The sequence below is a fragment of the Mesoplodon mirus genome (assembly GCF_964341445.2).
Source record: "Mesoplodon mirus genome assembly, chromosome: 18".
NCBI lineage: Eukaryota > Metazoa > Chordata > Mammalia > Artiodactyla > Ziphiidae > Mesoplodon > Mesoplodon mirus.
The window spans coordinates 43,595,177-43,610,994 of record NC_138994.1 but is presented as its reverse complement, the minus strand read 5'-3'; the positions used below and the strand labels follow the sequence as shown (position 1 = coordinate 43,610,994).

Below are 15,818 nucleotides of genomic sequence, written 5' to 3'. Positions count from 1 at the left end.
TCCCCATATCCTCAAGTCCATTCTCAGTAGGTCTGTGTCTTTATTCCTGTTTTACCCCTAGGTTCTTAATGACATTTTTTTCTTAAATTACATATATATGTGTTAGCATACAGTATTTGTCTTTCTCTTTCTGACTTACTTCACTCTGTATGACAGACTCTAGGTCTATCCACCTCATTACAAATAGCTCAGTTTCGTTTCTTTTTATGGCTGAGTAATATTCCATTGTATATATGTGCCACATCTTCTTTATCCATTCATCTGATGATGGACACTTAGGTTGTTTCCATCTCCGGGCTATTGTGAATAGAGCTGCAATGAACATTTTGGTACATGTCTCTTTTTGAATTATGGTTTTCTCAGGGTATATGCCTAGTAGTGGGATTGCTGGGTCATATGGTAGCTCTACTTAGTTTTTTAAGGAAGCTCCATACTGTTCTCCATAGCAGCTGTACCAATTCACATTCCCACCAGCAGTTCAAGAGTGTTCCCTTTTCTCCACACCCTCTCCAGCATTTATTGTTTCTAGATTTCTTGATGATGGCCATTCTGACTGGTGTGAGATGATATCTCATTGTAGTTTTGATTTGCATTTCTCTAATGATTAATGATGTTGAGCATTCTTTCATGTGTTTGTTGGCAGTCTGTATATCTTCTTTGGAGAAATGCCTATTTAAGTCTTCTGCCCATTTTTGGATTGGGTTGTTTGTTTTTTTGCTATTGAGCTGCATGAGCTGCTTATAAATTTTGGAGATTAATCCTTTGTCAATTGCTTCATTTGCAAATATTTTCTCCCATTCTGAGGGTTGTCTTTTGGTCTTGTTTATGGTTTCCTTTGCTGTGCAAAAGCTTTGAAGTTTCATTAGGTCCCATTTGTTTATCTGTGTTTTTATTTCCATTTCTCTAGGAGGTGGGTCCAAAAGGATCTTGCTGTGATTTATGTCATAGAGTGTTCTGCCTATGTTTTCCTCTAAGAGTTTGATAGTTTCTGGCCTTACATTTAGGTCTTTAATCCATTTTTAGCTTATTTTTGTGTATGGTGTTAGGGAATGATCTAATCTCATACTTTTACATGTCCCTGTCCAGTTTTCCCAGCACTACTTATTGAAGAGGCTGTCCTTTCTCCACTGTATATTCCTGCCTCCTTTATCAAAGATAAGTTGGCCATATGTGCGTGGGTTTACCTCTGGGCTTTCTATCCTGTTCCATTGATCTATCCTTCTGTTTTTGTGCCAGTACCATACTGTCTTGATTACTGTAGCTTTGTAGTATAGTCTGAAGTCAGGGAGCCTGATTCCTCCAGCTCCGTTTTTCGTTCTCAAGATTGCTTTGGCTATTTGGGGTCTTTTGTTTTTCCAAACAAATTTTGAAATTTTTTGTTCTAGTTCTGTGAAAAATGCCAGTGGTAGTTTGATAGGGATTGCATTGAATCTGTAGATTGCTTTGGGTAGTAGAGTCATTTTCACAATATTGATTCTTCCAATCCAGGAGCATGGTATATCTCTCCATCTATTTGTATCATCTTTAATTTCTTTCATCAGTGTCTTATAATTTTCTGCATACAGGTCTTTTGTCTCCTTAGGTTTATTCCTAGATATTTTATTCTTTTTGTGCAGTGGTAAATGGGAGTGTTTTCTTGATTTCACTTTCAGGTTTTTCATCATTAGTGTACAGGAATGCCAGAGATTTCTGTGCATTAATTTTGTATCCTGCTACTTCACCAAATTCATTGATTAGCTCTAGTAGTTTTCTGGTAGCATCTTTAGGATTCTCTATGTATAGTATCATGTCATCTGCAAACAGTGACAGCTTTACTTCTTCTTTTCCAATTTGGATTCCTTTTATTTCCTTTTCTTCTCTGATTGCTGTGGCTAAAACTTCCAAAACTAATTTGAATACGAGTGGTGAGAGTGGGCAACCTTGTCTTGTTCCTGATCTTAGTGGAAATGGTTTCAGTTTTTCACCATTGAGGACAATGTTGGCTGTGGGTTTGTCATATATGGCCTTTATTATGTTGAGGAAAGTTCCCTCTATGCCTACTTTCTGCAGGGTTTTTATCATAAATGGGTGTTGAATTTTGTTGAAAGCTTTCTCTGCATCTATTGAGATGATCATATGGTTTTTCTTCTTCAATTTGTTAATATGGTGTATCACATTGATTGATTTGTGTATATTGAGGAATCCTTGAATTCCTGGGATAAACCCCACCTGATCATGGTGTATGATCCTTTTAATGTGCTGTTGGATTCTGTTTGCTAGTATTTTGTTGAGGATTTTTGCATCTATGTTCATCAGTGATATTGGCCTGTAGTTTTCTTTCTTTGTGACATCCTTGTCTGGTTTTGGTATCAAGGTGATGGTGGCCTCGTAGAATGAGTTTGGAAGTGCTCCTCCCTCTGCTATATTTTGGAAGAGTTTGAGAAGGAAAGGTGTTAGCTCTTCTCTAAATGTTTGATAGAATTCGCCTGTGAAGCCATCTGGTCCTGGGCTTTTGTTCGTTGGAAGATTTTAAATCACAGTTTCAATTTCAGTGCTTGTGATTGGTCTATTCATATTTTCTATTTCTTCCTGATTCAGTCTTGGCAGGTTGTGCATTTCTAAGAATTTGTCCATTTCTTCCAGGTTGTCCATTTTATTGGCATAGAGTTGCTTGTAGTAATCTCTCATGATCTTTTGTATTTCTGCAGTGCGAGTTGTTACTTCTCCTTTTTCATTTCTAATTCTATTGATTTGAGTCTTCTCCCTTGTTTTCTTGATGAGTCTGGCTAATGGTTTATCAATTTTGTTTATCTTCTTAAAGAACCAGCTTTTAGTTTTATTGATCTTTGCTATCGTTTCCTTCATTTCTTTTTCATTTATTTCTGATCTGATTTTTATGATTTCTTTCCTTCTGCTAACTTTGGGGGGTTTTGTTCTTCTTTCTCTAATTGCTTTAGGTGTAGGGTCAGGTTGTTTACTCGAGATGTTTCCTGTTTCTTAAGGTGGGATTGTATTGCTATAAACTTCCCCCTTAGAACTGCTTTTGCTGCGTCCCATAGGTTTTGGGTCGTCGTGTCTCCATTGTCATTTGTTTCTAGATATTTTTTTATTTCCTCTTTGATTTCTTCAGTGATCACTTCGTTATTGAGTAGTGTATTGTTTAGTCTCCATGTGTTTGTATTTTTTACAGATCTTTTCCTGTAATTGATGTCTAGTCTCATAGCATTGTGGTCGGAAAAGATACTTGATACAATTTCAATTTTCTTAAATTTACCAAGGCTTGATTTGTGACCCCAAGATATGATCTATCCTGAAGAGTGTTCCATGAGCACTTGAGAAAAATGTGTATTCTGTTGTTTTTGGATGGAATGTCCTATAAATATCAATTAAGTCCATCTTGTTTAATGTATCATTTAAAGCTTTTGTTTCCCTATTTATTTTCATTTTGGATGATCTGTCCATTGGTGAAAGTGGGGTGTTAAAGTCCCCTACTATGAATGTGTTACTGTCGATTTCCCCTTTTATGGCTATTAGTATTTGCCTTATGTATTGAGGTGCTCCTATGTTGGGTGCATAAATATTTACAATTGTTATATCTTCTTCTTGGATCAATCCCTTTATCATTATGTAGTGTCCTTCTTTGTCTCTTCTAATAGTCTTTATTTTAAAGTCTATTTTGTCTGATATAAGAATTGCTACTCCAGCTTTCTTTTGATTTCCATTTGCATGGAATATTTTTTTCCATCCCCTTCCTTTCAATCTGTATGTGTCTCTAGGTCTGAAGTGGGTCTCTTGTAGACAGCATATATATGGGTCTTGTTTTTGTATCCATTCAGCCAATCTGTGTCTTTTGGTGGGAGCATTTAGTCCATTTACATTTAAGGTAATTATTGATATGTATGTTCCTATTCCCATTTCCTTAATTGTTTTGGGTTCGTTATTGTAGGTCTTTTCCTTCTGTTGTGTTTCTTGCCTAGAGAAGTTCCTTTAGCATTTGTTGTAAAGCTGGTTTGGTGGTGCTGAACTCTCTCAGCTTTTGCTTGTCTGTAAATGTTTTAATTTCTCCATCAAATCTGAATGAGATCCTTGCTGGGTAAAGGGATCTTGTTTGCAGGTTTTTCTCCTTCATCACTTTAAATATGTCCTGCCAGTCCCTTCTGGCTTGCAGAGTTTCTGCTGAAAGATCAGCTGTTATCCTGATGGGGATTCCCTTGTGTGTTATTTGTTATTTTTCCCTTGCTGCTTTTAATATGTTTTCTTTGTATTTAATTTTTGACAGTTTGATTAATATGTGTCTTGGCGTATTTCTCTTTGGATTTATCCTGTATGGGACTCTCTGTGCCTCCTGGACTTGACTATTTCCTTTCCCATATTAGGGAAGTTTTCAACTATAATCTCTTCAAATATTTTCTCAGTCCCTTTCTTTTTCTCTTCTTCTTCTGGAACCCCTATAATTCGAATGCTGGTGCGTTTAATGTTGTCCCAGAGGTCTCTGAGACTGTCCTCTGTTCTTTTCATTCTTTTTTCTTTATTTTGCTCTGCAGCAGTTATTTCCACTATTTTATCTTCCACCTCACTTATCCGTTCTTCTGCCTCAGTTATTCTGCTATTGATCCCATCTAGAGTATTTTTCATTTCATTTATTGTGTTTTTAATCGATGCTTGATTCATCTTTAGTTCTTCTAGGTCCTTGTTAACTGTTTCTTGCATTTTGTCTATTCTATTTCCAAGATTTTGGATCTTGGAAATAGAATCTTGGATCATCTTTACTATCATTATTCTGAATTCTTTTTCAGGTAGACTGCCTATTACCTCTTCATTTGTTAGGTCTGGTAGGTTTTTATCTTGCTCCTTCACCTGCTGTGTGTTTTTCTGTCTTCTCATTTTGCTTATCTTACTGTGTTTGGGGTCTCTTTTTTTCAGGCTGCAGATTCGTAGTTCCCATTGTTTTTGGTGTCTGTCCCCAGTGGCTAAGGTTGTTTCAGTAGGTTGTGTAGGCTTCCTGGTGGAGGGGACTAGTGCCTGTGTTCTGGTGGTTGAGGCTCGATCTTGTCTTTCTGGTGGACAGGTCCACGTCTGGTGGTGTCTTTTGGGGTGCCTGTGGCCTTATTATGTTTTTAGGCAGCCTCTCTGCTAATGGGTGGGGTTGTGTTCCTGTCTTGCTAGCTGCTTGGCATAGGGTGACCAGCACTGTAGCTTGCTGGTCGTTGACTGAAGCTGGGTGCTGGTGTTGAGATGGAGATCTCTGGGAGATTTTTGCCGCTTGATATTATGTGGAGCTGGGAGGTCTCTTTGTGGACCCGTTTCCTGAAGTTGGCTCTCCCACTTCAGAGGCACAGCACTGACTCCTGGCTGCAGCACCAAGAGCCTTTCATCTACCCGGCTCAGAATAAAAGGGAGAAAAAGTAGAAAGAAAGAATTAGTAGAAGAAAGAAAGAGAGAGAGAAAGAAAGGAAGAAGGAAAGGAAGGAAGGAAGGAAGGAAGAAAGAAAGGAGGGAGGGAGGAAGGATGGAAAGAAAGAAAGAAAGGAGGGAGGGAGGAAGGAAAGAAAAAGAAAGAGTGAATGGAAGAAGGGAGGGAGGGAGGAAGGAAAGAAAGAAAGGAAGAAAGAAAAAAAGAAAGAAGGAAAGACAAGAGGGAGGGAGGGAGGGAGGAAGGAAAGAAAGAGAGAAAGAAAGAAAGGAGGGGCGGAGGGAGGGAGGGAGGAAGGGAAGGTAGGAAAAAAGAAAGAGAGAAGATAAAATAGAATAAAGTATAAAATATAGTAGCGTTATTAAAATTAAAAAATAATTATTGAAAAAAAAACGGACAGATAGAACCCTGGGACATATGGTGGAAGCAAAGCTATACAGAGAAAATCTCACACAGAAGCATACACATACACATTCACAAAAAGAGAACAGGGGGAAAAAAATCGAAAATCTTGCTCTCAAAGTCCACCTGTTTAATTTGGGATAATTCGTTGTAAAAAGAGGAAAAGGGGAAAAAGTCTGAAATCTTGCTCTCAAAGTCCACCTCCTTAATTTGGGATAATTCGTTGTAAAAAGAGGAAAAGGGGAAAAAATCTTAAATCTTGTCCTCAACGTCCACCTCCTCAATTTGGGATGATTCGCTGTCCATTCATGCACTCCACAGAGGCAGGGCACATCCAGCGGACCGTGGAGCTTTAATCCGCTGCCTCCGAGGCTGCACAGAGAGATTTCCGTGTCTCTTCTCTGCTCTCATAGCTCCCGGGTCTCAGCCTTGGACCCGGCCCCGCCTCTGCGCGTAGGTCGCCGGAGGGCGTCCGTTCTTCGCTCAGACAGGACGGGTTTAAAGGAGCCGCTGATGCGGGGGCTCTGGCTCACTCAGGCCGAGGGGAGGGAGGGGCACGCAGTGCGGAGCGGGCCTGTGGCGGCAGAGGCCGGCGTGACGTTTCACCAGCCCGAGGCGCTCCTTATGTTTTCCCGGGGAAGCCGTCCTTGGGTCCCGGGACCCCGGCAGTGGCGAGCTGCACAGGCTCCCCGGCAGGGAGGGTGGACAGTGACCTGCGCTCGCACACAGGCCTTGTGGTGGCGGCAGCAGCAGCAGCAGCCCCAGCGTCCCACGCCCATCTCCGGGGTCTGCGCCTTCAGCCGCGGCTCGTGCCCGTCTCTGGAGCTTCTTTAAGCAGCGCTCTTAATGCCCTCTCCTCGCGCACCAGGAAACAAAAGGGAAGAAAAAGTCTCTTGCCTCTTCGGCAGCTCCAGACTTTTTCCCCGGACTCCCTCCGGGCTAGCCGTGGTGCACTAACCCCTTCAGGCTCTCTTCCTGCCGCCAGCCCCAGTCCTCTCCCTGCGCTCCGACCGAAACCCGATACCCACGCCTCAGCTCCCAGCCCCGCCCGCCGCGGCGGCCGAGCAGACAAGCCTCTCGGGCTGGTGAGTGCCTGAGGGCACCGATCCTCTGTGCGGGAATCTCTCTGCTTTGCCCTCCACACCCCTGTTGCTGTGCTCTCCTCCGCTACTCCGAAGCTTTCCCCGTCCGCCACCCGCAGTCTCCGCCCACAAAGGGGCTTGTAGTGTGTGGAAACCTTTCCTCCTTCACAGATCCCTCCCACTGGTGTAGGTCCCGTCCCTATCCTTTTGTCTCTATTTATTCCTTGTTTCTTTTGCCCTACCCAGGTATGTGGGGAGTTTCTTGCCTTTTAGGGGGTCTGAGGTCTTCTGTCAGCGTTCAGTAGGTGTTCTGTAGGAGTTGTTCCACGTGTAGATGAATTTCTGATGTATCTGTGAGGAGGAAGGTGATCTCCACATCTTACTCTTCCGCCATCTTCCTCTTCTCTCCAAGTAGTGTATTGTTTTGATACCCCTCAATCTTGAGGGGAACAGCTGTTGGACGAGAAAAGGAATAATGTTTTGGGTAAAGAGGTTAATCATTAACTCGGCAGAGGAGCTCAGTTTTTGGGGGACTTGACCTCAACAGTTCTGGACGCTGGGAAGTCCAAGATCAAGGTGCCCGTGTAGTCGTGCTCTTGTAAGGGCCCGTTTTCTGGCTCACAGCCTGTGCCTTCTCACGGTGTTTTCACATGGCAGAAGGGGCAAGGACCACTCTGGAGCCTCTTTAATAAGCGCTAAGCCCAGTCCTGAGGGCTCCCCCTTCATGACCTCATCACCTCCCAAAGGCCCCACCACCTAACAACACAGTCTTTGGGGGTTAGGATTTCAACACATGAATTTAGTGGGGACACAAACGTTCAGACCATAGCACTGGGCAAGTGAAAATAGCTCTTCATGAATGGACTTAAACATACTGGGGCTGGGGGGAAGGAACCAATGAGAAATGAGCTAGAGAAGTAATAAGCGGGGGCAAGGTCAGGAAGGGCCGGGCTGAGAACCCCTGGTGCCCTTCAGGGAGGGAGCATCACGATCAGATGATCCTTTAGAAAGTTCCACTCACAGCGCAGAGGGAAACAGAGTGGGGGGCTCTGGGCTTTCCTTCACAGAAGCTGTGTCAAGTCTCTCACGGCCTTGAACCTCAGCTCTATCTCACTAGGACCCAGCAGGGCCAGAGCTATTTGTGGGGCCACCTGTGGCACTGAGAGTGACCTCCACCCTCCTGTGTTTGGCAGGTGCTACATCACCCTCACCCAGTCTCTGCACCTGACCATGAGCGGGGCTCCAGCAGGACCTGCAGGCACAGGCAAGACAGAGACCACCAAGGACCTGGGCCGAGCACTGGGCATCATGGTCTACGTGTTTAACTGCTCCAAGCAGATGGACTACAAGGTACAGGCCCAGCCTTGGGGGGACTAGGAGCTGGGCCGCAGCTTCATCCTCGCCACCCTGGTCTAGCTCAGAGGCCCAGACAGGGAGGTCCCTGCTCCTTCACAGGAGGCCTGAGGACCCTTGCCCTCAGGAGCTTGTGGACCTCCCTGTAAACTATAGCACCGTGGAATCCACTTCCACTGATGAGCTTTGCAACCACAGAGAGATGACTTCACCTCTGGGGTCTTCCTTTCGTCATCTGTAAAATGCAGAAGCTGAACATATATCCAAAGGCCTAAATTCATGATTTGACCCAGAACCACAGAAAGGCTCATAAGTGGCTGATATAAAAATCTTCACATAAAAGTCATAGATGTGTTCTTGTGTAAAAGTGGGCATTTCCCCAGAATTTCTACAAGGGCAAAATATTCTAGGTTTGGCTTCCGAAGACATACTAGAGTAACCTCTATCTTTAGCAAGAGGAACACAAAAGACAAGTGCAAGGGTAATGTTCTTCATCCAGTCACTCATCATTTTTACATTTTTTAATGTATTCCAGGCTCTGTGTCATAGAGAAAGGCAAAAGAAACAAGAGGCCCATTAGGTCACTTCTCTGCTAGCAACGTTCTGCTCACAACTAGACCTTATTCAGATTCTTTTTTTTGAAAAAAGCATAACAGATTGTCTCACTGTCTCATTTCTATTTTATTGTACGTATTTTTGTAAACTGCCTTAAGTTCCCTTTTGAAAATAGGATAGCAGGTAAATAAATTTAGAGTGGAAAAAGAAAACATTTGCACTAAATAGATCAAATATTTATATATATATATATGATGTGATATATTGCCTGTAAAATAAATTTAATTTAAAGATAAATTTAGAGGGGGCTTCCCTGGTGGCGCAGTGGTTGAGAGTCTGCCTGCCGATGCAGGGGACGCGGGTTCGTGCCCCAGTCCGGGGAGATCTCACGTGCCGCAGAGCAGCTAGGCCCATGAGCCATGGCCGCTGAGCCTGCGCGTCCGGAGCCTGTGCTCCGCAACGGAAGAGGCCACAACAGTGAGAGGCCTGCGTACCACAAAAAAAAAAAAAAAAGAAGAAGAAAAACTTATTACTGAACCCTGACCCCACCAATTCCTCTTAGAGTACAGGGTGAGAGGAGGAGTCTGCCCTTAATTTGTTTGAACTGTGCAAAGCTTCAGTCATGTGCGTCTAGTACAGACACAGATCAGAGCAAGAACAGTAGGTATAGCTGTAGTGAGATACAGCAAAGGTAAGGTGATCCCTTCCTAGACACCAAACATCCTTTGTAACCAAACAGCCTCAATAAGTAAGCAGTCTGTAAACCTCCTCTTCCCTTTGTTGTCCAGCTATTCAGAATTATTTTTATCTCAAAGTACACACCAGCAATCAATTTATTGAGCATCACCATTGCTCAGCATCTGTTGGGAATCATGGGAGGATATCAGAGATAGATAGGTAGGTAGATGATAAAGAAAGAGAAAGAAAGAAAAAGAAAGGAAGAAAGAAGGAAGGAGAAAAGGAAAGAAAGAAAACATAGGCAGGTCAACAGATGACAGATGAGAGAGAGAGATAATAGATGAAAGATAGATGGATATAAATAGATAAATGATAGATGATAGATAAGATAGACATATGAGAGATAGAGATGGGTAGGAAGGAAGGAAGGAAAGGAGGAAGGAAGAAAAAATAAAGATACGTAGGTAGATGACAGAGAGATGAGAGAGGGAGATAATAGATGAATGGCAGATAGATAGATGATAGATAGATAGATAGATAGATAGATAGATAGAGTGAGCATAACCCAGTCCATTAGGAGAGACAGGAACGATATATGAAATAATTAGGGGAGATAGCAGACAGCATTACCCTGAGTGCTAATGCGTGTTCTGCGAACTCTAATCCCTGGAATGCTCCAGAGCTGTGGGAGAGCCACCAAGTGCTCTGGTCAGAAAAGACATCATGGAGGAGGTGAGAGCTGAGGTTGTTTAAGGTTGTTAAGGTTTGGATGAGCACCAAACAGGGCGTGTGACCTTTTAGCGCAGCCCCACCCACTAAAACATCAGCTTCAAAAACAGGACCGTGTTCTTTGTGCAGTTGCTGTCCTTCCCCTGCTCCCTGTGCTGACTTCACCCTGAGCTCTCTTCACACGGTTTGGCTGGGGTGAGGAGAGGAAAGGAGTGAAGGTCAGAAAGAGCCTTCACCAGCGTCACTCACAGCAGCGCATTCTGTTTCAGTGTCTCCAGAGAACAAGCTAGAAACAAACATGGAACCACGGTGGGGTCCATTCGAGTGGATTGGGGAGCAGGGGAGGATGGGAGATGGGGTTGAGCAGGGAGAAGAGGAACACAAGACCACTGGGAAGCTCTGACCTTGAGGTGTCAGGCCACAGAAACGCTGCAGGCTGCAGGACTGAAGCAGGTGCGTGATGAAGACAAACGGTCTTTAAGGAAGACTCCCTGGGCAGCCAGATGAAGGGAGACAGGAAGAGACTGGAAGGCGGGGAGGAACATTTTTAGGAAGAACATTGCAGTCGTTCAAACCAGAGAGGCAGAGAAGCCGATGATGGGGTAGCAGAAACGGAAAAGAAAGATTGAGAGGCTTGAAAAAATTAAATGATACTTAGTGAACATGGGGAGGGCGTGGGTCAGGGTGAAACAGAGGAGGAGGAAAGAGGAGAGTTTGGGCTTTGTCAAGGACCCTCACAATCCCCTCTGCCTCAGGAATTCTGTAGGGAGGCGTCCGGTAATGGGGTGGACGCAAGAGCTGTGTGGAGGCTTGGGGGAAAGGGTTAAGGTTAGGGTTTGCTTTACTAGTGCTGGCTGGAAAACCCATAAAACTAGCCACTTTCTCTGGAAATGGTTGCTGTTTTAGTGCTAAAACATTCTTCATATTATAGCAGCAATACTTTCCCCCTGGACCTCAATTTGGAGAGGCTATTGCTGAAACATCAAATGACTTTGAATCTGAAAGTATCTGGAATTCTGTGACTTCTCCATGGCATCAGTACCGTAGAATACCCACTCCTTGAGAAACCCTGCTCTCTATGCTTCTGAAACATTATCCTTCCACGATTCTATCTGATCTTGCCTTCTTGATCTCATTTTTTGACCCCCTTTCATCATTTCAAGGTTTACTTTTATACGGATGACTCCTGAATCTGTTTTCCGTCTTCACTGAAGTTCTGGTAGTGTCTTTAACTAGGCAGTAGAGGCCTCCGTTTGGATGCCCTTCTCTCATATTCGGTCAACACTCGTCTCAGACAGTTCCTGCTGACTCCCTGTTTCCTTCCGGCCAGGTTCCTCATCCCATCAATACTAATCATCTTATTTTTCCCCGTGGGCCAGGGTGGACATCTTAAGACATCTTAATTGTTTCCTGTCCTTCCTTCCATCATTCCAATCAGTCAGCAATGTTTATTCTTCCTTCAGCAAGGCTCTCGCTTCCAGGCCTTCAGCCTTATTCTGAGAGCGCTTATCCTGTCCCAGAAACTCACCATCTTATGGCAAGGCGACAGCCCAGCCCAGCTAATGGTACCATCGTGCTGTTGTGGTGACATCTTAATTGTTTCCTGTCAAAAAACGGGGCCACATGGAGTCCTGGGTTCTGCTCAGGCCCTTGGGGGTAAAGTGTGGGGTGACGATTATCCCCCTATGGAAACTCTACTTTCTTCTGTTTTATGTATTGGATTTCCATTTGATGAAAGGTATCCACAGCTTTAAAAAGTTTTAAAACCACTGTTAGCTGGAGAAGCATGGATTTTGATTCTCAAAACTGACTTAGTGTTTATAACCTTTGACAGGTGGCAATATATATATAATGTGTGTATGTGATAGTTGACAGGCTGTTTTATTATTTTACATATATATATGTGTGTGTGGCAACCTGTCAAATGTCATGTATATATGGCAACCTGTCAAATGTCACAAATACTAAGCAGAAGTTCGGGAATATAAGTATGTCATATAAATGAAATATAAAATATATATTACATTTTATTATATATACGTATATATATACATATGTATACACACACACACTCATGAATATAATACTAGCAATATCCACCTGCAGAATTATTTTGAGCACACAAACACAATGCCTAGAACTTATGTCACCTCCTCAGAGAGACTGTGACTTCTCAGTCTGAAATAACTACATGTCCATCACATCTCAATAAAACAGAATGAATAAATAAATAGCCACATTACCCTCATGTTAAGACTCCATTGGGACTTATCACTACTGATAGTTTCTTATTTTTGTGTTCGTTGTCTTTTCCCCATTAGGATCCAAAACCCTTGAGGATCGGGTCAATTCTCCCTTGTTCAGGGCTGAATCCTCATGACCTAGGACGACCCCTGGCACATAGCACAGGCTCAGAGTAGATTTGTTGCATGAATAGAGAAATCAGTTAATTCAAGGAGCTTAGTAAAAGGTGGGGTTGATTCTTCCCTCTGTTTTCAAAGTCTGCCCCACATCTAACCTAGCTTATGTGATGTTAGACTGGGTCTCCTAAAATACCGATTTAATCATGTTTTTCTCTGCTCCAAACCTCCAAAGATCTCTTATAATAATTCAAGCCTTTTCAGAACCATGACCCTCTTTATTAAATCAACTTTCATGCCAAAATGACACCTTTATTTTTCTCTGTACCTACCATGACTTTGCTCATCCTTTGTCCATAATCCTTCCTCGTCCTGGAAAGCCCTTATCCTTCTGCTATGCCTGCACAGACACTGTTATCTTATTAAGTCATGATTCCAATGTATGTTCTGAAGATACCATGTACTTCTGTGAGATATCAGTACTCCAGATCTTCTGGTTCTGTTCTTGTGTTCCTTCCACTACACTAATGTTTGCCAGAATGCATTCTGAGAAAATCAGGGGTCACATGAGGAAAAAAAAAATCCTAGCCATATAACAAAGTTGAACTAATTTAATTTTGCCTGACTTCTCAGGGCCCTTAAAATGCCCTTATACATTGTAAATTGACCAAAGTGGGTTACAGAAAGCAGTGTTTTCCAAACTTGATTTACCAGAGAGTCTTGTCTTCAAGGAGCATCTCCCAGCTTTGGCATTCCATGAAATAAACTTTGGAAAGTGCTGTTGTAGTACTATGTGAAATTCACTTCTTTGGCAAAACTGATCCGTCTACAGCCCTTTGACCCACCCCTCTCTGGACTGCATAACATTTGTGATCTATATTATCCATTGGAACCACTGCTCATGTAGCAATTTACCTGTTTTATTTGTATGCCTTATCTCCACAACCTAACTAGAAGCTCTTAGAGGGACTGAGCCTCTCTGGGTCTAGCACGTGAGCTGTGCGTGGAGCAGATAGTCAAAAAATGCCCACTGAGTAAATGAATGGACTTTTCGACTATTTGCATGTTCTGAGCACATCAGTGATGTTTCCTTGCCAATGGCCTTGAGTGTCTCCCAGTCGTCTCTCCCTTTATATGGCTCCATGGTTTACTAGTTCACATTGAATGGCCAGAGTGGTTTTCATTTTTAGGACAGATATACCATCTTCCATCTGAAGTTATTCCCTTACTCTCATTTAAAAAGATTTACCTGTAGTTTATTTCCAAACTTCCCTTCCCACCCCCATCTCCAGCTTCCCATCACTCTGGGAAACCTGGGTATTTTGCATGAATTCAAAGATACAGACATAAACTTTTTCATCAGCACATGCCGAATGCTGAGTGGAAGGATTTTTGTCTGTATGGTGCAAGAAATATAATATTTTATTCGTTTCCTGGGATTTTGAAAGCTACAGAATCAATACAAGCCTGATGACATTTTAAAGGGATTTTGGTCGAAGTGTCTTGAAAAGGTTCTGTTTGATCCCATGACTTATGTCAGCACCCAAAGCTATCAAAATTTTAATTGTCCTTGAAATTTTAATACGAGTTTCTAACCAGTGGTCTTTAGGGAACTGGAAGTTCTATACTAAAGGGGATGGAAAATTACTTAGATGTCTAACAGTAAGCCCAGCAGATAGTAATTTAATCTTTGTACATTTTGTTGCAGTCTTGCGGCAACATCTACAAGGGCCTTGCTCAGACCGGTGCCTGGGGCTGTTTTGATGAGTTTAATCGAATCTCCGTGGAGGTCTTGTCAGTGGTGGCTGTGCAGGTATGGGGGCCAGAACTTGATGGGAGCGCTGTGGTCTTCATGCCAAGCACTGAGGACTTGTGCATCCTCTTGCTTTTACCCTCTCCTCATCCACTTGCCTCTACCCTTTCCCCTGTTGCATTTCCTGCCCTTTCTTCCACCTGCTAAAATCAGGCCTGGGTGCAGGATATGGGTATTGTGCTGGTCCCTACCAAGATGGATCCATTTACTGGCCATGATTTTCCATTTCCTCCTCTGTAAAACAGGAAGAAAGAACATCCATGCACCTGCTTCATAGGGGTAGGAAAGGATCCAAAAAGATGGCAGAGCCCAGCTCCTTAGAAGAGGCACAGACTTGGGAAGTTGTCAGACCAGGACTTGAAATTCAGCTCATCTGTTTCCTCGCTGAGCATCCTAGCCAGGCACCCCACCTCCCTCAGCCTCGCTCACCTAATTATGTACAAAGTGAGGGGGCAGCATGAGTGTTGTTGGATGAAGAAAATCAGCTTTTGGTTAGATTTCCCCTAAGCATGGCACTTGTCTTTCAGGTCATCCAGGAAGCGCTTACTAAACACCTACAGCATAGTCAGTGCTGTGCTCAAGGCCAGTGTGAAGGGTCCCCAGTTGAATAGGACACTATTCCTAACTTCAAAAATCTTGAGTTCTTGAGACACTCTTCAGTGTTCTAGATGTGATTTGATTTCTGTTATCTTGAAGCCAGGCCTTGAAAAGATGGAGAGGATTTGGATTTGGGTAAGGATCCCATAGACAGTGGGAGCAGCAGAAAGAGGGGGGGTAGAAAAAAGTGAACAAACCTTTGCTGAAAGTCTGCTTTGTACCAACTCGCTGATGCTTGTCTGCACTGTTTCTTGGTGAAGCTCCTGAAAGTTGCAGAAATGTAGGTTCTTTTGTTCCCAGGGGTGATACGGGGTCTTCCCTTTCCTTAGGGTTGTTGGATTCAGTAGGAGTCGGTAGAAGTAAGCACAGAGCTGCCTGAACACTCTCCCCGCGGAAAACCCTTGACTGGCTTGGTTCACAAGAGCTGACTGTGCCGTCACACTGGCAGCCTGAAATTGCCTACCACGGAAATGGGCAAATCCTACAAACTGGGGCATTTTTTCTTCCTGGAGAGCTGGTTGTTACACGTTTACCAGCACACCTCTGCCTCGTGAGAATATGAGGCCAGTGTTGCCAGATCTTTTACATTTTAAGGAGAAGCTGAGAGTCCAGATTTTTATTAAAAATCTCTAGATTTCTAAAAGTTGGCAATTTATTTAATTAAAAACAAAACCTGAGCTGAACAAACAAAACATGTCCACTGACTGCATTCACCTCCAAGTAGTCACCTCACAACTTGCAACCAGGAATGATGCATTTGTAAAGACTGTTTGAGTTTTGTGATATAAGATGTAGAGTAAAAGAAAATGAACCTTTCTTGAAGTACTAATTCTCGGCCTAGAACGGTTCTGAAAATC

At 43.2% G+C, this 15,818-nt stretch overlaps 1 protein-coding gene across 2 annotated transcripts in view; it reads left to right on the top strand.

The window, feature by feature from the left end:
- DNAH9 (dynein axonemal heavy chain 9) overlaps positions 1-15,818 on the top strand; it is a gene marked incomplete at its 5' end in the record, with an annotated part of 308,568 nt that overhangs the window by 108,918 nt on the left and 183,832 nt on the right. For both annotated transcript variants that reach the window (XM_082605525.1, XM_082605524.1), the window contains 2 exons: positions 8,070-8,226; positions 14,260-14,364. In XM_082605525.1, the coding sequence (XP_082461651.1) occupies positions 8,070-8,226; positions 14,260-14,364 (262 nt within the window). The remainder of the gene's footprint in view (positions 1-8,069; positions 8,227-14,259; positions 14,365-15,818) is intronic.